Source organism: Athene cunicularia (assembly GCF_003259725.1).
Source record: "Athene cunicularia isolate RWA chromosome 3 unlocalized genomic scaffold, athCun1 chr3_part1, whole genome shotgun sequence".
Lineage (NCBI taxonomy): Eukaryota > Metazoa > Chordata > Aves > Strigiformes > Strigidae > Athene > Athene cunicularia.
In genome coordinates this window covers 66,255,885-66,276,094 of record NW_020799097.1, presented here as the reverse complement: position 1 = coordinate 66,276,094, position 20,210 = coordinate 66,255,885, and the positions used below count along the sequence as shown (strand labels likewise).

The following is a 20,210-nucleotide window of genomic DNA, read 5'->3' as shown; positions in this document are numbered from 1 at the left end:
GTTATTATTGTAACTCTAGCAGTCTTGCAATGTTTTCACACAGTCCTCTTCTATGTGCTTCAAATACAAAACATGCCAAAATGTACAAGCTATGAAGAGGTATACTTGGAAAGAAAACTGGAGGGACTGAAGGGTTTTCAAAGACTGTCAGAGGATTGAAAACACAAGGCTTGTAGAAGTTCACCAATGCATATGTACAGTCCATTCATCATAATACGGCTCGTGTTCAAATTATATTTGGATTTTTAAATTTTGGTCATCGTCTAAATTGCAACCATTCAAACTTGGTATCAGTACCTTAAGGACAGCTGCCTATAATCTTTAATCTAGCATCACTGATGAATTTTGGTTTTAAAATGTAGTGATAAACACATCTGTTGATTGATGTGATTGATGATTGACATTTTCCATTTCCAGTGTGTATTTAGAATCACAGCAAGCCATCAACCAGTTACGGAAGCCTGGCCATTTCTAATGAGTTACAATCCTTTTTTTTTTTAGCTAGAACATGTGCTACTTGACAGTCTTTAAAGATGTCTTTATGATTTTATCCTTTACCTCTTTGAGATCTTGTCAAATTAATTGGAATAGCAGATATTTCCAGCAGAAAGTTACAGCAAGACCAAAGTAGTTTTACTTTGGGGCAACTCATATGTCTGTTTTAAGAAGTCACCTTTTTGCCTGCTGATTCTTCAGCAGTTCTCTGGGTCATTTTGTTTCCAGCATTCACACTTGAACTGGGAATTCAATATCATCTCTTATGTTCTCGGTATTGTGCGTATGTTCATTAAACAGTCTAGGGTGTTTGCAGACAGCAGAACCAGAGCTCATCAGGAAGCTAGCTAAAAACATCTGTGGCATGCTCTCTAAAAATGCTGCTAGGTACAAAGGCAAAAGTTACTGTAAAACGAAGCCAAGCACCCCCATGCACATGCACCCACTGTAACTAGCACTGCCTGTGCAGTACTCACCAGCTTCTCGATTTGCACTGTGACTTGTTGGCTTGGGTGGTGGGAGAGGAGGCTGCTTAGCAGGAGCCTTTCCCTTTTTTTTAGCATGAGGTGCTTCATTACTGTTATGGCTGGTGGTGGAAGCAGCAATAGCATTTTTTGGTGGTAGTGGAGCTTTTTTAGGTTTAGGCTTAGGCTTGGGTAGTGGTGGAGCATGGGATGCCGGTATTTCTGGGCAGTGATCAGTAGTGCTCTCTATGGATAAGAAAGTGAACAGAAGCCAACTGACACAGACATACACCATGTACATTCAACAGCAAGCCCAACAACAACAACTACTTTTTGCTGCTTGAGCTCTTGGGAATATAGAGAGACTTCATCTTCTCCCTCTTACTGAAGTATTATCTCAGAAAAAAATTAGCATCTGTCTCACTTCAAGTCCTTCTCATGGAAGATTTTTTTCAGTACTTCTCTCAGTCTCATCTATTCTAAACTTCCAAGGATCATCCTTAACATTCAGTATCCGCAACTAGACTGTTGGACGTAAACTAAACAAGTAAACAAGGGAAATGCCATTTACTCCTCTAACAAATTACCTCGGCTTCCTTCCAGCCCTCTGAGATCAACAGGCTATAAAACTCATCATGTGAATCTGAATGTGAAGAGGGCCATTCTCTCAGCCATGGGTTCAAATATGGCTATGCAGCTGAAACGTTACCCTGAAGCAACCCATTCTCCTAAGCTGGAGACTGCCTGCTCATAGCAACTTTATTTCGGGTATCTTCCCCAGGGTATTTCTACTCTTCAGAAAGAGATGAAGCTAAATCAAATAGGATATCATTCGCCATGGGAATGCTCTCCTCTCCTGCAAGCTCTCTGGGTACTGTTACAAGACTGCAATTTCAATAATCAGCAGTTTCTTAGTCAATGGGAATTTGGACTGTATCTACATTGTGTTGTGCAATAGGAACAGCTCCATAGAGTGAAAGAGGTAGCACTGAGGATCTAATGTCCACAATGTGCATTTCAGGAGACTTGACTTTGGACTAGCTTCAGGCCTAGTTCTGTAGACTGCATGTCCAGTAGTGGTGGGAGCACAAGTTCTTGAATGCATCTTCTGTCTTAGTTTCATCCAAAAGAAACCTGGCTTGTGTGCTCTGCAAACCAAAGAAGGGTAAGTGGGGATGACCAGGAAATTAACCTCAAAAGTGCACGCCTAATGCCAACTGTAATGTTATTGTAGGTGAGTCATTTATAGTTAACATAAAATTTTGCAACAAAATTGCTATGGTTTTAAGTTCCAAGTGGGAATCTTTATCCCATCCCAGATAGTAATCTTTATCTATTCAATTACACCAACAGCCCATTAGGTCTCAAGATAGCCTTCCCAAACCTTCCACAAAAAGGGTATTATAAAAGCGAGAGCATACCATCGGAACCATATGGGCTTTGTTTGCGTGTTACTAAAAAAATACAGTGGTTGGGGAAGAAAGGAGCCAAACAAACATTGCAAGGACTTCTAACAGTCTCTTTTATCACTTGAGAGGAAACAAATTAATTTCTTGTAGTACATTCCTATTAGAGCCTCACTCTTGCACACATTAAATGACTGTTCCTGGCTGTCTTCCTTCCCATGTAAAAGATTCCTAAGAGATAAGCAGCACCTTTCATTTTAAGATTAGTAAATGAAAAACAAATAACATGTTGGACAGTGATGACATTCTTCATCTCAGAAACAAAGCCTTTTCAACCTCTAGCTTAAGGCTTGTTAACATGAACCTAATGCATCACCTGCAGTTATTAAAAGCAACAAGCACACATATGTCTCTTCATGAAATGAAGGAATTAACTGTCCAGTGTCTTCCGCCTTTATTTCCAGCCCATGAAAGACTAATATGTTTTTGTTAACGTTTTGCAAGAGCCATTGCATAGCAACCTTTTACAGCTCTCAAACAGATTATTTCGAGCACAGATTCTTGTACTACCTCTTTGTTTTCCAGAGAAAGAACTCTGAACCACAGAAAGACTTTGGAAGAAGAAAGAAACATACTTATTTGTTACACTCGGCTCCCCTCTTTTATAGCAAAAAGCATCTCCTTGTGAAATTCTACCTACCTTAATTCAAAGTTGAAAAACTGATTTAATTCTGAAAAAGCAGGATATTTAAAAATTTTAATTCCATTTATAAAAAACATGGCAGAGATTTTGTGTTTTGAAGGTCTTGAAGGACATGATGATCAGAAAGAATTTTAAGAGTAAAAAATTCTTTGATATACCTTTTACTTATGGGTCCAGCATACCAAAATTTTATTTACTAATAAGAAAGAATTTAAAACTTGTGTACTTATACACCATTACCATGTTTTGTTTCCAGTCATATTAGTAGAGAAAATATCAAAAAGAGAACAATAACCTAGTAAAAAGAAATACAGCATTCACCATATTTTGAAGTCATACAACGCAATTATTTAGAATCTCAGTCAATCTACGTTCAACTGTAACTGATTAAATAATGTGTATTAGAATTTATCTTCTGATTCAGGAAAAAAAGTACAAAATATAAGGCTAAAGCTTTACTTAGTTGCAAATAAACACATTAGTGACAATCAATTAATAATCTTCAAATTTTCTTTAGAGAAATAACTAAAAACTATAAATGAAAAACAGAATTGGAGCAGTTCATTCACATCAAAGTTCTTGCTTGAAGATTTCAGTTGTGATTAAAACTGTCAATTTATATAACATTAGTTTTAACTGAAATGCCTTGCCATCACTGGGATATCATCTTTACCTAGGACGTCTAGGACATTTCTATATCGTTATGTACATCATTCCAAAGACTGGCAGACTTTCTGCACAGCAGCACCTTATCTGCTCTCATTGAGTTACAGCTCTCATCAAGTCTTGACAGCTCTCATTGATTGTATACATGCCCTTTTCTTGGTTTTGACCAATGAATCTTCTTTTTGCTCATAGTCATGAGGAAAGCTATGGTGAAGATGACTGCTTTTGACTGTATCATCCCTCGGTATCATATTAGCTTTGTTGTTTTTATCTTTGGTTTTTATCGCATCAGATATAAACTTGACTGCCCTCAGTGTCAGTCTGATCTTGCCAAAACTACTGTTTCTCACTTACTCTTGACATACAGATTTTTAGTTCCTACCTGACGAGTCCATTATAGCAGCTTTTGCCAGTGACAAACCAAGTTTTGAAGCAGATGCTTTTCATTGCTCTTCCTCTGCTGCCCCTCAGGCTTTGTGAACATTCACTGACTGTCCTCCCTCAAAATCCCCTCTGCTATGATGGCAAAGTTGACAATTTTTAGGCTGCTGACACTGTGGTTTTTATCCTGGTCTGGTCCCATCTTGTTTTTCAGTGCCTAACCACAGTGTCCTCTCTTTTACTGCAAGTCCATTGGAACTATTTTGTGTTTTCTGCATTTATGTAACACTACAGTAAATTCCTGGTATATAATAAGTACTATAGTAATACAGGTAACTAATAATGGCAACAGTGGCTTGATCTTGAACAGTGACAGGGATGGCCTGTTGTCTGTAAACGGTTTGAGATACAGTTATGTTGTAATTATACCTCCCTAACATGATTCTGCTTGAATCATAGGGAGGTTCTGCTTGGTCTTCATGCCTGCTCTTTCTCTTGCATCTTTTGCCAGAACAAGGATTCATCTGAATCAGTTCAGACCCATTTATTTGTTCAAGCCAATCCCCCAGGTACGTCAGTACCAGCTGCAATGTATTTTTATTGCTGTTGTTTTGCTTAATGTAGACATCTGTTCATCGCAAACTGACCTTTTAATGAAAGGTCTCCAAAAGACCATCAGATAGGAATATCTTTTATTCACTGCTGCCTTGATCAAGACATCTGCTGTAAAAGCAATGTTAAAAAATGTTAGTATCTCATTAAGCATTTGGATCAATAATAAGTTTAATGTTTAGAATAAATTTTCCAAAGGCCAGATTTTTAAAAAAGCTCACTTTGAGTTCAGATTTTCTTGTTTCCAGAAACTGTGACTGGGGCCAGACTCTTAAGAAACCTGTGTTCTCATGTAAACACCTACATGACAGTCAATGTTACAAAGTACGCAGTATACTACAGCTGTTGTGGGGAGACTCATCAAGTCTCAAGAACTTTGAGAGAGATGCCAGTGTGCCATAAAGCACTGGAAAATCAGATGACTTATTTTGGAAGCTAAATGTGGGACCTTTTGCAAACTCAGGACCAAATGGACCTATGAAAATCCTGGGCATAGTTTCAGAAGCCATATGTGACTGGGTTGTATATTACAAGAATTTTTACTTTACTCTGGTGAACTTCTAAGGAACTGAAGGCCAAAGCTTTTCTACCCCACGATTTTGTCATACAGTACTGGTATTTTTGTTTCTACGGCTAGAGCAGTGACATGAAGCTAGCTCACGGAAAACCAGCAGTGCTGCAGCACGAGCATATAACCTACATCAACTGCAAAGCACCCTTCTCCTGGAAGATCAGCACAACTCAGTGGAGTAACACTATGCAAAATGAAAGTTGGAAATAATGTATGATTTTTTTTGTCTTTTGCAGGATGACTACCTGCAAAATGAAATTCAGTAAGAATTTTGAGAATCATGAGTTTCCTTTCCAGCCTATGCAGAGAGCTGTGTTTTGATTAATCAAAACCCAGGAAGCTGTCATTCAGAAACATGGGACACAGTGCAAGACAAGGTGTCTTTTGTCTCTTTTTTTGGACTCACTGACTGTGCTGATGCAGGTGGTCAACTCATACAAATCCTTTCATAAACTTCAGACTTAACCAGCTCCATTTTTGTTCCTGCTATTGCTACTAAAATTCTGTTCAAGAAAAGACCCATTCTAATTGTTAGAAAGCTTCCTTTAATTTCCAGTCTAAATGTATTTCAAGCCACTGTTTATTCCTTTCTACTTGTGCCAGCATTGTCCTTTAGCCATGCTCTCTCTTGGCTATATACCAATTTGTTACATTCATCAAATGCACTCAGGCTCTCTCAAGGCTCCATTTTGCTAGCCTGAACAAGAACAGCTGTCTCACGATGCTCTTCGCAGCTCTCTTCACAGTTTTGAATTAATCTTTTTTGAAGATGGATGAGCAGATCTCTACATCTGCAGACTCACAGATCTTTCTTACTCTAGGATTTCAACAGTACCACATGCAACAGGTAACAGAGATGGTGTAGAAAACAGGAGAGGAGAGAAAGGGACAGGTGTAACATCTGACTGAAAGCAACCATGTTCAGATATTTTGCATTGGTTCTAAGATTAAAAAAGGAAAAAAACCCACTGACTGCCATTTTACAATGTTAACTGTCCAAGTTCTGCATAAAAAGTAAGCTGTTGACTCAGGAGAGAATACCTAAAACATCTTCACTATCAGCTGCCTACTTTTACCATTTCCTGTTCTATGGGAGACTTGGAAAGTGAAAGGCATGTAGGCTTCTACATTCCCTTATACTGTATAAATTCCCTTGTATCTGGATAGATATGTTCAAATAATTCAATGTTAGTTCATTAAAATCACATCTACAATCTTATTTCTAGAGCTACATTAGGATATCTTTCCTATAACAGCAACAACAAAAAAGCAGATTTACAAATCAGGAGCTTTCCTGGGCCACTCAACTTTTATGGGTGAAGGCCCATGCCTCTCATGTCAGCCTACTAGCACAAGCCAGCCTGGCTGACTTAGTGGACAGGCTCTGCCCAAATACAGTTTTATCTAGGGTAGCTTTCCTTTGAAGATTTGGATTCAGCCTCATTTACATAGTTAAGGTGATGATTTGAAAACATACTATTCTTAGACCTGGACTGCAAATAGACTTTTAGACTGCAAATAACTCAGCTGGAGTGAAAGATTCTTTGGGAGTCAGGCAAAAAAACCCCTTTTCTGTATGGTGCTCATATTGATGATCTACAGAGCTTAGGAGTGTAGGAAGCCAGCTAGGCACACAAGAAGGAAGAAAGTCTGCCTTGTCTCTCACAGTGAGTGGTTTGAAGGATTAGTCTTCTGAGAGAAAGGAGGCTCTTGTCTGAGACCCTGGAAAATGAGGGTTAAGACCTTAAATTCAATAGGTTTTGTTCTACTTTGGAGAAATAAAGCAAAGACCTCTGTTGAAAAGGAACCTAGAAAATTTGACTTTGAAGAACACTCCTTTGTAGACAAACTAAAGCCTTGGTCAGTAACAATGCATGCTCATAAGACAAGAGCTTGTGCCTCCAACCTTTTTTTTTTTGGTTACCCATGAAAAAAATAAAAGATTAAATTTAACAGCAGATTTAAGGTAGAGCAGGCAACGTATAGAGGAAAGAACCTCTGAACCCAACATACTAAGACCTGGAACCTTTGCCAGTTCTCATATGAGAGTTATCCTGTGGGGAAAAACATGATGAGCATGTATCTCATGAATTCATTTGGAAACAGGACTACAAACTGTTTCCTTCACTGAAGGCCATGAGAAAATCTGAGAGGATCCGTCTGCTATAAATGGCATAGGAACATTTCAGAAAGAAGCTTATGCTCTATGTCACCCATAACACCCACAGCACCCACAAACAGGCTCTGGCTTCCTGCAGTGTAATTATTTATCAAAGCAGCATCTAACACACCTTACTGACAGTATGCGAAATGAAACTTACTACTTATTTCCAGGCAGTATCTTGCTAATTGTTACTGAGCCTTTCACTTCTTCAAGCCCAAACTAACAATGAAATGTGGAAGCATCTACCAGAATTATTTACCTTGCTATGATAAAAATGAGTAAGACCTAACTTTATAAACCGAACTCAGATACAAACTCAGGGTTCGCTGGTACATCTGTGTGCCAGAGACATCCTATGGGGGTGGAAAGAAGAAAAGCAGCTCTGACACAGTACCAGAAGGTTTTACAATGTGCAGCATGCATGTTGTGTCAGCATGCTACGTCCCTATACCTAGAGAGGCAAACTGCAACAATTTTGACACCTATTCTACTCATGTGGTTTTTGGTCTTCTCCAACACTGCTGTAAGGGGAAGAAGGCAGAGAGACTCCTTGGATCCCCTCTGCGATGCTCATAATCCACCTGGAACCTGGAGCACTGGGGTCTGCTGGGGCTACTGCAGGCAAGTGCCACGGTCAGGAGCCCTGGCATGATGGTTCAGTACAGTCTGCTGCCCAGATGACCACGCTGTACTCTGACATGCTTGTCTGCTTGCTGCTCTGGAGCCCTTCCAGGGTGCTCACAGAGAATGGGTACAGTTTAGCTCTTTATTTTCTGCAAAAGATGCTAGTGACTTTTCTGAGTCAAAACAAAACAAAACAAAAGAATTCAGAACTCAACCCAGTACAAACATAATGCAAATAAATGATCTCAGAAAAAGATTTCTCTGATTTCTCGTCTGCAAAGCTTTATCCATCAATTACCTGTTTTATGTAAAACTGTCACTAGCTTCTTATTATGCTGACATAAAGGAGGAATTTCCTTGGATGATTGACATCTCATCATTACTACAAACAGTAACATTTACACTATTAAATTACCAAAGGGAATTTTTTCACCAAATCTGAAAGGCACCTGTGAGCTGACAGGCAGTAGATGGATACACGGTTTATGGAACTGCCTGGCAGCATGGAACAGGGAAAAGCTTTCAGGAGTCATCTTCTTCACTTGCTTCTGCTTAACTTGTTTTTACATTGCATGGCTGAGCCTATTGTCTGCTCTGTTGATACTGTATTTCTGTGGCTCATGCTGAAACAACTTTTCTCCTTTAACTTCTTTTAACTTCTAACATATTCCACATTCTACCACGCATTGCTGCCAACTCTCAGCATGTGCCTGTATCCCTTATTCTTTTCCAGCTCCAGCAGTCATCATGACATTTTTACGAGAAGGCCATTTTCAAGACCTGTGTGAACATGCGAGCAAGTAAAGACCACCACCATTTCATAAAAACATTTTAAAATAACCTCACAACTTTCAGGGGCTCAGATGCATTTTCTGGAACATTTTGATACAGCCAGAGCTGGAACTGGAATTAATCCTGTCTTCAGGTCTTATAAACATGGAAAGCGTATATTACATCCTTCAAGATTTACAAGTAAGAGTTCATGACTCTAAAAAGCCTAACATCAGCCTCACTAAAGATGAACTCCTTGCACCCATTACTCCTAATTGTTCAGCTAGTATTCACTCCACCTATCTAAGTTCTCATGACAGAGGATTGTGATCTGAAGCACCAGCATGTTTTATAGTCTGAGCAGAAGGCAGTTAGCTAGGTATTTCTGCTTCTGATTTTCACGCTCTGTGAGCATTAGCAAACCTCCACTTTGTGGTTGTTAATTCCTGGCTCTGCCAGCGGGTGTGGATGCGATTCATACCTACTGCATCTGACATAAAAAATCACTGAGGATTAATCTGTCAGGTGAGATGCATCTGTGAGATGAAGTGGGCCTTACTCTTCCACTGAGTTCAACAGACTGGCTCACCTTGTTTAATGTGCTATAAAGTAAAGAATAACTGGTGTATTCACAATTCTTATCCAGTAAGTTGTACCGGATTTGCACTCTGTAATGCTGTTGCTGATCTGTGGAATTGATCCTTAATGCCTTTTTTGGGCAGACTATTCCTCTGCAATAAATCTATCTTGTTCCCTTTCAGGCAATTCAAGATGTTTATGTCTAGAACTTCATGTTCAGATGTAATATACTTGAAGTGTTTTGCTTCTTCTATATGGTCTTACTGATACGCTATGAAGCCTAGAATACCATTTGCTCATTTGTTTTCCTTTTCCTCCTCCATATATACTTCACTTTCTGAGAGGGACTGGAATGATAACTATATATTCCTCTGTACTGAGTCTACTCCTGTACAGCAATCATTTTTAATTTGTCTCTGTAAGGTCAACACAGGGAGCAAAGAGTGTAATAATGTGAAAATAGATATTGAACCTTTCCTGCTTCATTGGAGTTCTACATTCTGCAAAGTCAGCTAAAGGGGATTTCAACATATTTAGAAATGTGCATTTCTGAAAAATGTACCTTAGGAAAACTTCCAAGACCTCACAGTTCCAGAAGGCTGTATTTAGGGATGCATAAAATAAGTGGTCTGATCTAACCCCAAGAGTTAACCTGAATCATTTTAAAGGAGTTTTCCATGTCTTTTATAACTTTTTTCCCCTGACCCAATATACATCTGGTTCTAGTTGGCGCCAAAAGATAGATGAATTTAAATGTAATGAAAAAAGGATAATCTTGTATTTCTGTCTTGTTGGGAGACAGGAAGTACCAGAAATCTCATAAGAAAGGCAGTTCTCCTTGGACATCCAGCCACTTTTTACACAGTCAAGTGATTCACATAGCTCAGATTTTCAAATTTTTGTGTTAGCCAAAGTGACCTTCTCAACCTCCAGAGGCTCATTCATGACTAGATAGAGGTTACTAAATGACACTGGAAAGGTTGCTCAGTCTAACAGCCAGCCATAAAGTTCTTCATCTTTTGTATCCTTGCTCTTTCCTCTAAGAAAATCCAATAAATGTAGGGCTATTTAAGAACACTTTCTGACAGGGAAAAGAAATGGTGCATTATTCAAGATGCTAGAGAAAGAAAATAAAACTTGTCCAAATTCTGCAATTCCACATTAATCTTTACAGAGTCAAACTCCTGTAACCAAGATACATCTGAGTAAAGCTAACAAAATTAATATGGATGCTGGGACTGCTAAATATTTAGCAGTATGTACTGCAATTCATCTACAGAAAACCCTAGAGTCACAAAGGGCATTTTCCATAAATGACCTAGGTTCAGTTTGCAGTAATGATATAGCCCCTTGAATATTTCTGAAGAGCTGGACTGCAAGTGTTTACGATTTAACGAAAAACAATAGGAATGTGTTGCTGAAGTTGCTTTCAAAATGATACATTCTTTTTAAGTGGCTTAACCACTTCTGAACATTCAACTCATAAGCCACTTCTACAGTGATACTGCAAGGTGGTGCATACGCACTTAGTGTCTTCTTTCACAAAAGGAAAACCTGAAACCAAAGATTGCCCATGGCTACAAGGAAAGGCGCACATTGAATTTAGAAACTGAACATCCCTGAACGCATTTTCATGCTCAGACCATGCTTGTCTTTAAGACCTTACTATATCCACAGTAAAAGGCGTGCCTACCAGTGACGAAATACTGCTGTTTCAGAAGTCTTATCTTCTCGGCAGGTTCTGCTGGCATCCTTGTGGCAGAACAGAACTCACAGCATGTATCAGTGCTAATGGAAGAACATGTTAATATTTTAAGTAGGTGAAAAACTATTTGTGAAGAATGTGTTCATTTACCTTTTTGATCTTCTTTTTTTCCTTCCAATGCTGATGCTTTCTCTGATAAACTACCATTATCTCCACTGGTTTTTACCACATTTTCTTCCTGTATGGTTTCTTCACCAATGGCTATGGTGTGTCCATTTGAAGTTTCAAAATTTACTGTTACATCACCATCTGAAATGAAAATTAAAAAGCTATTGCCTAGTTTAACTGCATCCTTAGTATCTATTGACAACACACAGCATCCCCCTGCTTTCAAGTTTCCATGGAAGCAAATCAGAAAGACTTAACTGAAATGTGAAACATCAGGCTGTAGATCTGCTCTGAAAAGTAACTCTGTAAAAGAACTCTACAGGCTTCCATGTTCTTTGGGTGGGTGCCTCTGCCTGGAAGTGCACATGGGTTTTCAGGTCCAGCTTCATGTCTGTACACATTAGCATCCCATTCTCTTCCTCCCTGCATCTTGGTTTACACAGCAAAGAAACGAGTGCATGGACCACAACAGAGCTGCAATATGTTCCAACATGCCCAAATCTGGACAGTTAGGGGGCAGAGTTGCAGGACTACTGAATTCAGATAGATGTTCTCAGAATATGTGTGCCCAGTTAATGGATAAAATAGGTCACAAAATCATTGTCCAGCCTTAAGAACCAAGGTGAAGCCTTCCTGTAGCATGTATCATAGCATTTTTAAATTCTGCAAGTAAAATTCTTTTCCGTGTCTGATGATATTTTACTCACTTACCCAGACTACCTCAAGGGTTTTTTTAAAATCCTGAATAAAATCTCTTTCTCCTCCCTATTTGTCTACACTCCTGAAAAATGCCAGATACTCTTGCTGGCTCACAGCCTTCTCTCTTTTATTTACTGATTTCTGTTCTGTGTTCCATCCATTTTAAAATTGCTACTGTTTTTATTCTTTGGTCATTTCTAAGGCTTGTTGTTATCCTTGTGTTGCTCACATCACACCTGCAGTTCACATAGATGACTGCTTTCCTTCTGCAGGATTCTTCTGCTGTCCATCCAATAATTATGCAAATCTACCTGGTGTCTCTTCTGGTTCCTCCTGTTGATTCTTCATTAATTGTAGTAATTCCACTCTCTTCTTTTTTTCTTCTTCCTTGCTGTGTGCTATCAGACCTGGATATTTGGCACTTCCCTGGTTTCAACACAATTATGCAGCCTCTCTCCTCCCACCTTGGGGTGCTCCATGGGTTAAGCTGACGGTTTCGTTCTCATCCACACACTAACTTCAACTTGATGTGTAAAAACTAAGTTCTGCCCTCTTAACCTTGTCTCATTCACTATAGCTGACAGTTGCACAAGGCTTCCTTCTTACCTCACTGCTACATTCAGTTTCTTCAGCTTCTCTCTTCCAGATGTTCATAAACCCTTCTTTCCTCTCTGCCTCCACATGTGGAATTCCCATCTCTTATTCATGTCATGGTTCTGCTAACACCTCCACTTGCCACTTTCCACTTCATTCTTCTTCATCCCATGTGAAACACTGTCACTTCTTCACATTTCTTACAGCTCAAATTTCAAGACTCCATGTAATTTCCTCATCCAGCTTTCATCTCCATAGTCATTCCTTGTAACTACCTTCATGTTGCTCAGTCACCATCTTTCCTGTATCTCCACTGATAGCACCTTCAAATCCAATCCTATATTCTTTCAAAATGCTCCTTAAAAAACATAATTTTCATCAGACATGAAGCACAACGTGATGAAGGCAACACAGATTGGATTGATGGCCTTCTTAGAACTGATGGCCCTCTTAAAATGGGAGGAAGGGGAGAAAATTGTTCATCTTTACAACCTTTTCTCACTTTGCTTCATCTCTGTAACGCATCAAAGTCTCATCCCCTTTAAAAAATGGAATAGGGGGTCAAGGACACTGATGACCAAAGCATACATACTTTTAGCACAAAGGATAGGATTTATGTCCAGACTGTTTGCAACCAACCTGAAACGTTAACACATTTAATTACCTGTCCCAGCAGTTTAAATGTAATTTACAACCATCAGTGGACAAAGTCAGGGCAGCTCCCCAGTAAAGCATGTAGCAAAAAACGTAACAAATGCACAGATGGACAAAATTGAGGTATGGAGAGTTTACGTGTCTTGTTTTAAGTCAAAGACAGTGGCAGAGACAAGTTCAGAAGCCAGCTATGATGAATGTCATAGTCTGGTAATTGGCAAAACACTGTAAAGACAAGTGATGTCACATGTCAGCAAACAAGGCCTTTACTTCTAAATATCAGTGTGAATCACTGATATTTAATAATCATAGATATTTGATAATCATAGAAGAGTATGATATTTTCATGATTCTTCAGCTCAGGCAGAGTAACACAATTTTTAGAAGAAAAGTATTTTTGGAAATTATTTTAGATTCCTTGATAAAATGACAAATGGTTTAATTTTAAGCTACAGAAAATTATTTTACTCACTGGACTTTTATTTGATCTAGATTTATAGAAGATCAAGAGTTATTAGAAAGAATACTAGAAACATAATCAGATGTAGCATAGAGGTGCTACTTCATTCTGTTTGAAACACAAATTCTGGTTAATATCAGTTACTAAACCTTATAGCATTTTGAAATGAGTGGTGTCTTCCCCCCAGTTTTATATTTGTGCCACCTGTGAATGTGGTCTGTGTGCTAGTGGCGGGATCTGTATGATCCCAACACTGGTACTTTTTGATACCTGAAACACATGCTATTTATTTGCTTGGGGTCCCAAAGCCTCTAATTTTTCAGCCAAAATGTCTCATACTCCAGTTGCTTTAGACAGCAGACCTTGACTCAAAAAACAGATTAATCACTAAATCAAAAAAATTCTGGCAAACAGTAAAGTAGGAACCACAGGAGTCACATTATTTACAGGGAGCATCAAAATACGTAAGGATATGACCGAAAGTCAGATGGTGTACCTATGGCAGGAGCAGTTACGCAACACAAATCTCTCAACTCTAACTTTAGTTCTTTGCCGTCTGGCCCAAATTACCTCTCATACTCCTCAGCTCTGTCTCCTCATACCTATTTATACTACATGGAAACAATGCAATAGTGGATTTATCATCCATGTTTAGCATTCAGGAGCTAAATTCTAGTTAATGTGTTATCACCTTGCTCGGGCATTTCCTTCAGCACTCCCCTTCTTATCAGCTCCTCTCTGCTTTGTCTTGTCGAAATCTTCCTTTCCAACACTAAAGAAAAAGCACAGTTAATAATAGATTTATTCTCATACTGCCAATGCTTGTGAAAAATGTAGAAAAATATTTTTATTTTATAGAAACCCTGAGAAATCTTGTTTCCTCTGATTCTGCAGGAGATGTGGTCTAGGTTTTCATGGATGTTCTCTGAAAATACTGTTCCACAATTTCAGGCACAGAAGGTGGGGATTCATAAGATTCAATATCTTCAGCTGAGTGAGGCTCCATGAGGCTTCTTTTACAGTCAGTGGAAAAAGGCACTTCCAGAGTGAAACTGAACTCATCCTAGCGTAGGCATTTAACATGTAAAAGTACCTCTTTCCCACTGACTGCGTTCACTAGCTCAGCTGCACATACATGCATCTGCTTTCTAGATGTTTTGAGATGTGAGAGACAAATCCTGCTCAGAGCAAGTGACTCACAGAGTAGCCTTTGTGACATGAAAACAGTTTTAAAGGAAAAAAAAAAAACCTTAAACAGGAGCTAGAAAGTTGTTTTCTAAAAGGGAATAACATCCTCATCCAGGCTGGTTGACTTTCATGGAAAAAAATACAGCATCCTGGTTTTAGGTTAAAAGAAGTGCAGCATAAAACACATAGAAAAAAGACTGTGACTTGAAGCATTTAAATTATTATGTTTATTTCCCATGGGAAAAATGCTAAATAGTTTTATAGGGAAAAGCATTGCAGATGGCAGAATAAAATAGCTCCCCACTGCACCCCACCCCCCAACCAGTACAAATTTGGTCAGTGATCTGGGAGGCCACTGTAATGATGCATGGAACCAGAGTGCACAGTCCATAAAATGTGAGCATCACTTGTAAAATCCTGTCTTTATTGTTAGGAAAAGTTAACCTCCCATCCTGATTCTACTTACATACGGACATCAAAACTCAAGTGACGTTTCGAGCTCAAGCTGAGGGCATGTGGCAAAGCTTCAGCTGTGCTGGACTTCATCCTATTAATGCTATGGGATAGTGTTATTTATCTTAATCAATTAATTCAAATAGTCTCTAGGGCCAGTCTAATTGCTGTATGCAGATTAAATACTGCAAGAAGTATTGTCAGTCTCACTTGTGCCAGCCCAGTTGGAGTGAGCAGCCACATGGTGAAGTGATGGCTCCTCTGAAGACACAGAGATGCCATTTGGCTCTTCTGAGAAAGTTACCCTCCATGCATAGCAAAACGTCTTTCCCTGCAGCAGGTAACCCCAGCTGCTAACTCACAACCAGGCTGGCTGACCTCAGATGCCTGAAGGCATCACTGCTCATGGCTTCCAACTTCCCTCCTCCACCAGGGAAAGGGATGGTCAGACAGAAGATGAAGCAGATTCTGCACTTCATCTTCACAGCACCAGGTTTATTTCTCACACTGCAAAGTTCAGGGATTCAGCAATTGCTCCACAGGGGATGCATTTTTGTGCCAAAACAGCACCAACTCCTGGCAGAACTGGGGGCAGTAACCATTTTGATCGCCCCATATAAGCTACTCATGCCTGTGAGATCAACAGCTCGTGAATGCAAACAGTACTGGCTCAAGAACACATAAACTAGCGCTAGGTCTGTGTTTATACGCTCAGGTACTTTTTGGGATCTGTCCGGTAAAGGTCAAATCTCTGCGGTGTTCAAACCACCTCTGACCATCTAAAGGAGCCCATGAGTGTGGCTGTGGACTCTCAATATACGCAGCCTCCTCGGAGAGAGGAGCCTGGTGGCCTGAACTCAGATCAGGTTAGTCTGCCTTGGGTCCCAATCCTGAGTTACTCAGGAGCACTTCCACTTTTTTTAAGCTACATGCCTTGCAACTGTGTGTTACACATTGGCATGGTAAACAAAGCACAGACACACGCGCTATTCTGGCAAAGAGGTTTTCATGTAGGTGAACACTCAGTCCCACAAAGACTGCTTTAAAAGAGATGAGGACCCATGAAGTCAGAGGACTGTGTGGGCAGACATAGATGGAGGGTCTGAATCTTTCTAGAAAGCACATGTATTTATGAGCAGAGTGAAATCTCCTGTGACATAGACCCCAAGGATGAAGACTATGCACATACTTTATACCTGTTTTGTTGCTGGCAATATAAATATTCTATTATTATTACTTCAGTTTTACAAGTATTATTTACTTCCTACTATTTTTCCTGCTTCCTTTTTACATCTGTTTTCTTGGTGACAGTGAAATGAGATGATCTCACATACATTTATTTGTGGGACTTAATCCAATACCACTTGAAAACAACGATGCTCTTTTCATCAAGTTCAAGAACATTGAATTAGACCCCCATCAATGTCTGTCTCTGGTTTTCAGGATGATATATTTTTTCAGTTCTAAAACACTGAATTAACAACTGCATTGAATTAATTATCATGGAAAATGTCAATTGGCATTAAAACACATTAACTCCTTATACTTTTACTAGAAGACCTCAAAGCATTTTATTAACATTACACAGGTTTCATAACATCCCTTAGACATAACTATCTCCATTTCAGATTAGAAAATTTATGAACAGATAAGAAGCTTAAGCCCCAATCCTTCATCAGCTAAAATGCTAGCCATGAGTGGTGTTTTTATTTAAACTGATTAAACTCAGTTAATTCAGCTTGAAAAGATAATTTCTTTAAAATATTATTTGGCCCATGGAAAGAACATTAGAAATCATGCTAGTATTCACTGTATCATAATTTTAATTCCTACAAAGTAAAAGGCAGAATTAAATCATAGTGACCAAAAATATGTCTCCTCATACAAGAGGAATGAGTAGCCTGTCTACTTATGAACCTATACTGGGTGCTATTTAGCCAGGGTGTACTCATCATCATAATTTACTGCTGATTACAGACTTGGGACTATACGATGCATTTCACATTTACACAGTCAAATATTTTGATTACCACAGCCCAATTGCACTGAGCTTTAAGGGTCTCAAACTACTCATCTGAGCTAATCACATTTGACTACTGTTATGTTTAGGTAAACTCTCTTAAGAGAATTACAAAATCAATATTTTACCTTTGCCACCCCTGACACATTTAGAATCAGACTGCACTGTGTTTCAACGAGTGGTTTCTTTGACTAAATTTTTAACCTTACCTTTCACTCTATGGCCCAGGCCTCATGTAAGGAACAATCTAAACCTTAATTTGAACAGAAAACTCCTAGTCTTCCCAAATGTCACCCCAACAACTGCGTGAACCAAAGACATGTTCTTCTCCATGATGCTCATGTGAAATGCAAAGGTGTTATCACCGTATAGATAGGCAAGTTATGGCATGGAAAGATAAAGTCATATTACCAAACATGAGGACATTTGTGAAGTGTTTAATTTTCAGGTGTAATTTCCCACATTAAAATTGTGATAAAACAAACAAACAGACAACCTGAAGCACAGGAATTCTAATTGAATTGCCTTATGGTTCAAAATATCTTATCACCAGAAGTGAAGCTATGAGTATTGCCCATCTGCTGCTGAACTAATGGCACAGACAACTGTACAAACAGTTATCATCTATCTGAACCAGTTGGGATGGGTATCAAGACTTGTCACCTTAGAAACAGTTCAGTCTCCTGAGTTCAGTACAGGGAGAGGACTGTAGTTTGGTGCTTCCACTGTTATCCTACTCAGCATGCTCCCTTCTCTCATCACCTCTGTCATGACTTCATCATATGGGTCTTTCTCCTTCACTTAAAGGTTAAATTTCTTATTTTTGGTTTCCAAACCTACCTCTCTTTTCTTTTTTCTTCTTCTAGTAGAACTTGCCACAGTATGCTACCCATTTGCTTCTCCCATAAGCACACCTTTGTGTCCCTATTCCTGCTGCAATCATTTTTGCAATCTTTTATCTTACAAGATATTGCCTATTCCTCACTCAGGAGCAAATGACTAGTACTATCCTGGAACACATGTATGATAAATACTGTTAGCTGTATCATCACCATGTGGACGTTCTTAAGCTGAGTGACCACCTGATGTTATTACTACAAACCTTTTCTGTCATATATGTATATAAGAATGTGTGTGTGTATATATATATGTGAACATATATATCTTAACATGTCTGTGATATATGATATCTAGATATATATGATATCTAGATATATATGTGTATATACAAAAGTGTGAATATATATAACACTTCAACATTAACAACAACATATTGTTTATAACATTAAGCAAAAATAAAATGGAAATAACAATTTCTCCATCTGTATACATGTATGTATTGAGATTAATTACACAAACAAGTCAATCCAGACCATGAGTGCAATTGGTTATCAGTCCTTGCCTGCTGAGGAAGGCTGAGGTGAGGCGGGCTCCGCTATCAGGCATCATGCTCCAGAAGACTCAAAAGACCCCATGCCAAATCCTTCCCCTACTTCAGTCAAAAGCAAAGCTTGCCCTGACTTCAGGTGTAACTGTCAGAAAAAAAGTGAATTTATCACACTGTAGGCAGCCTTCATTTACTTGAGTAAATCTTACTCCTCCAAGGGATCCCACAAACATTTGAGTTTCTAGCCCAATACAGGTAACAGTAACACTAATCATAAGAACAGTTTACCTCAAAAAGCAGTTTCCATCCCTCCCTCCCTAGTCCCTCAAAAGAGGCTGCTTAGTGATAGTCAGCAGCTACAAACCTCAGGCAGTCTTAAAACCCGTTCTCCAATTCAGAGAGTGCTCTGAGTTTCTGGATATTCTCCAATCATTAGTTTTGCTCTTCCAAGAGAAACTTGAGAGAATTCTGATTTTTTATTTTTCTCTGACCTAGTAAGAGCTAAAATTGCCTTCTGCTCTCTGTCTGCATATACTCTTACAGTGGAGCTTTGAAGTGGCATCTACTTTGTGCCAAGACACAAACTGCTGCCTTCTTTTACTTCGCAGCAAAACACTGCAGAGGGAAGAAACCCTTGAGATGATGCCATTTTCTGTTTGTTTTTACTTAATTTTGAAAGCCCTCTAGGCAGAAAGTATACAACCAGTGCCCAGAGAACAGATTTTCTGAGATACAGCATGGAAAATATGTTGCTAAAGGAAAAAATTCCAACCATCATTTCCACATCAGCACAAATACTTCCACATCCAGTCCTCCATCTTTTTTTGATGTTTGTGGTATTTGCTGTTTATGAACATCTTTTAGTTGCTGGCATAAGAGAGTCACGTGAGATTTTGTGAAAGCACTGCAGGGTCCATGCCCTGACAAGGATGTATCAAGAACTTATTTCAAAAAGCCTATTGAAATCACAAAGAAAGCAGTAAGACTTCTTTCTAATAGCCTGGCTTCTGTCTTAGAAGAAATTCTTTCTTCAGCTGCATACAGATTTATCAAGTTGTAGCCCTGTTAAGAGAACAGGCAATAAATATGACTATGATCGTACTATCTCCCATGGTTTCAGGCCAGGGGAACAGGCTTCTTGCATGTAGGATGCACACACACACACACACACACACACACACATACATAGACACACAGCCCCCGTTCTGTGTTGTAAATACATCTCTGATCAAGTAGTCTGAGGGTTTCCTGTAGGATTTTTAGTTTGTATCAATGTTTTCCCATTTCCTTCTCAAGTTAGATAAGCAAGTTTCTTTTCCTGTGTCAGTTAGCGTGCAACAAGGGGCAACTTGCCAAGTAAATGTATCTTCTCGGTCTCCACCGCTCCTGGGTCTGCTTCCTCAAGAAATGTAGGGATAACTCTTTTTTGCCTCCCCCGCGCCCCCC

The 20,210-nt window shown here is 39.1% G+C and overlaps 1 protein-coding gene across 3 annotated transcripts in view; it reads right to left on the bottom strand.

Moving 5' to 3' along the window:
• Positions 1-20,210, bottom strand: part of PHACTR2 (phosphatase and actin regulator 2) — a 115,437-nt gene that overhangs the window by 27,383 nt on the left and 67,844 nt on the right. The window contains exons 3-5 of one of the 3 annotated variants that reach the window (XM_026844319.1): positions 14,408-14,488; positions 11,292-11,450; positions 972-1,205 (exon numbers count right to left, since the gene is read on the bottom strand). In XM_026844319.1, the coding sequence (XP_026700120.1) occupies positions 972-1,205; positions 11,292-11,450; positions 14,408-14,488 (474 nt within the window). The remainder of the gene's footprint in view (positions 1-971; positions 1,206-11,291; positions 11,451-14,407; positions 14,489-20,210) is intronic. The other 2 variants (XM_026844320.1, XM_026844321.1) reach the window with 2 other exon arrangements.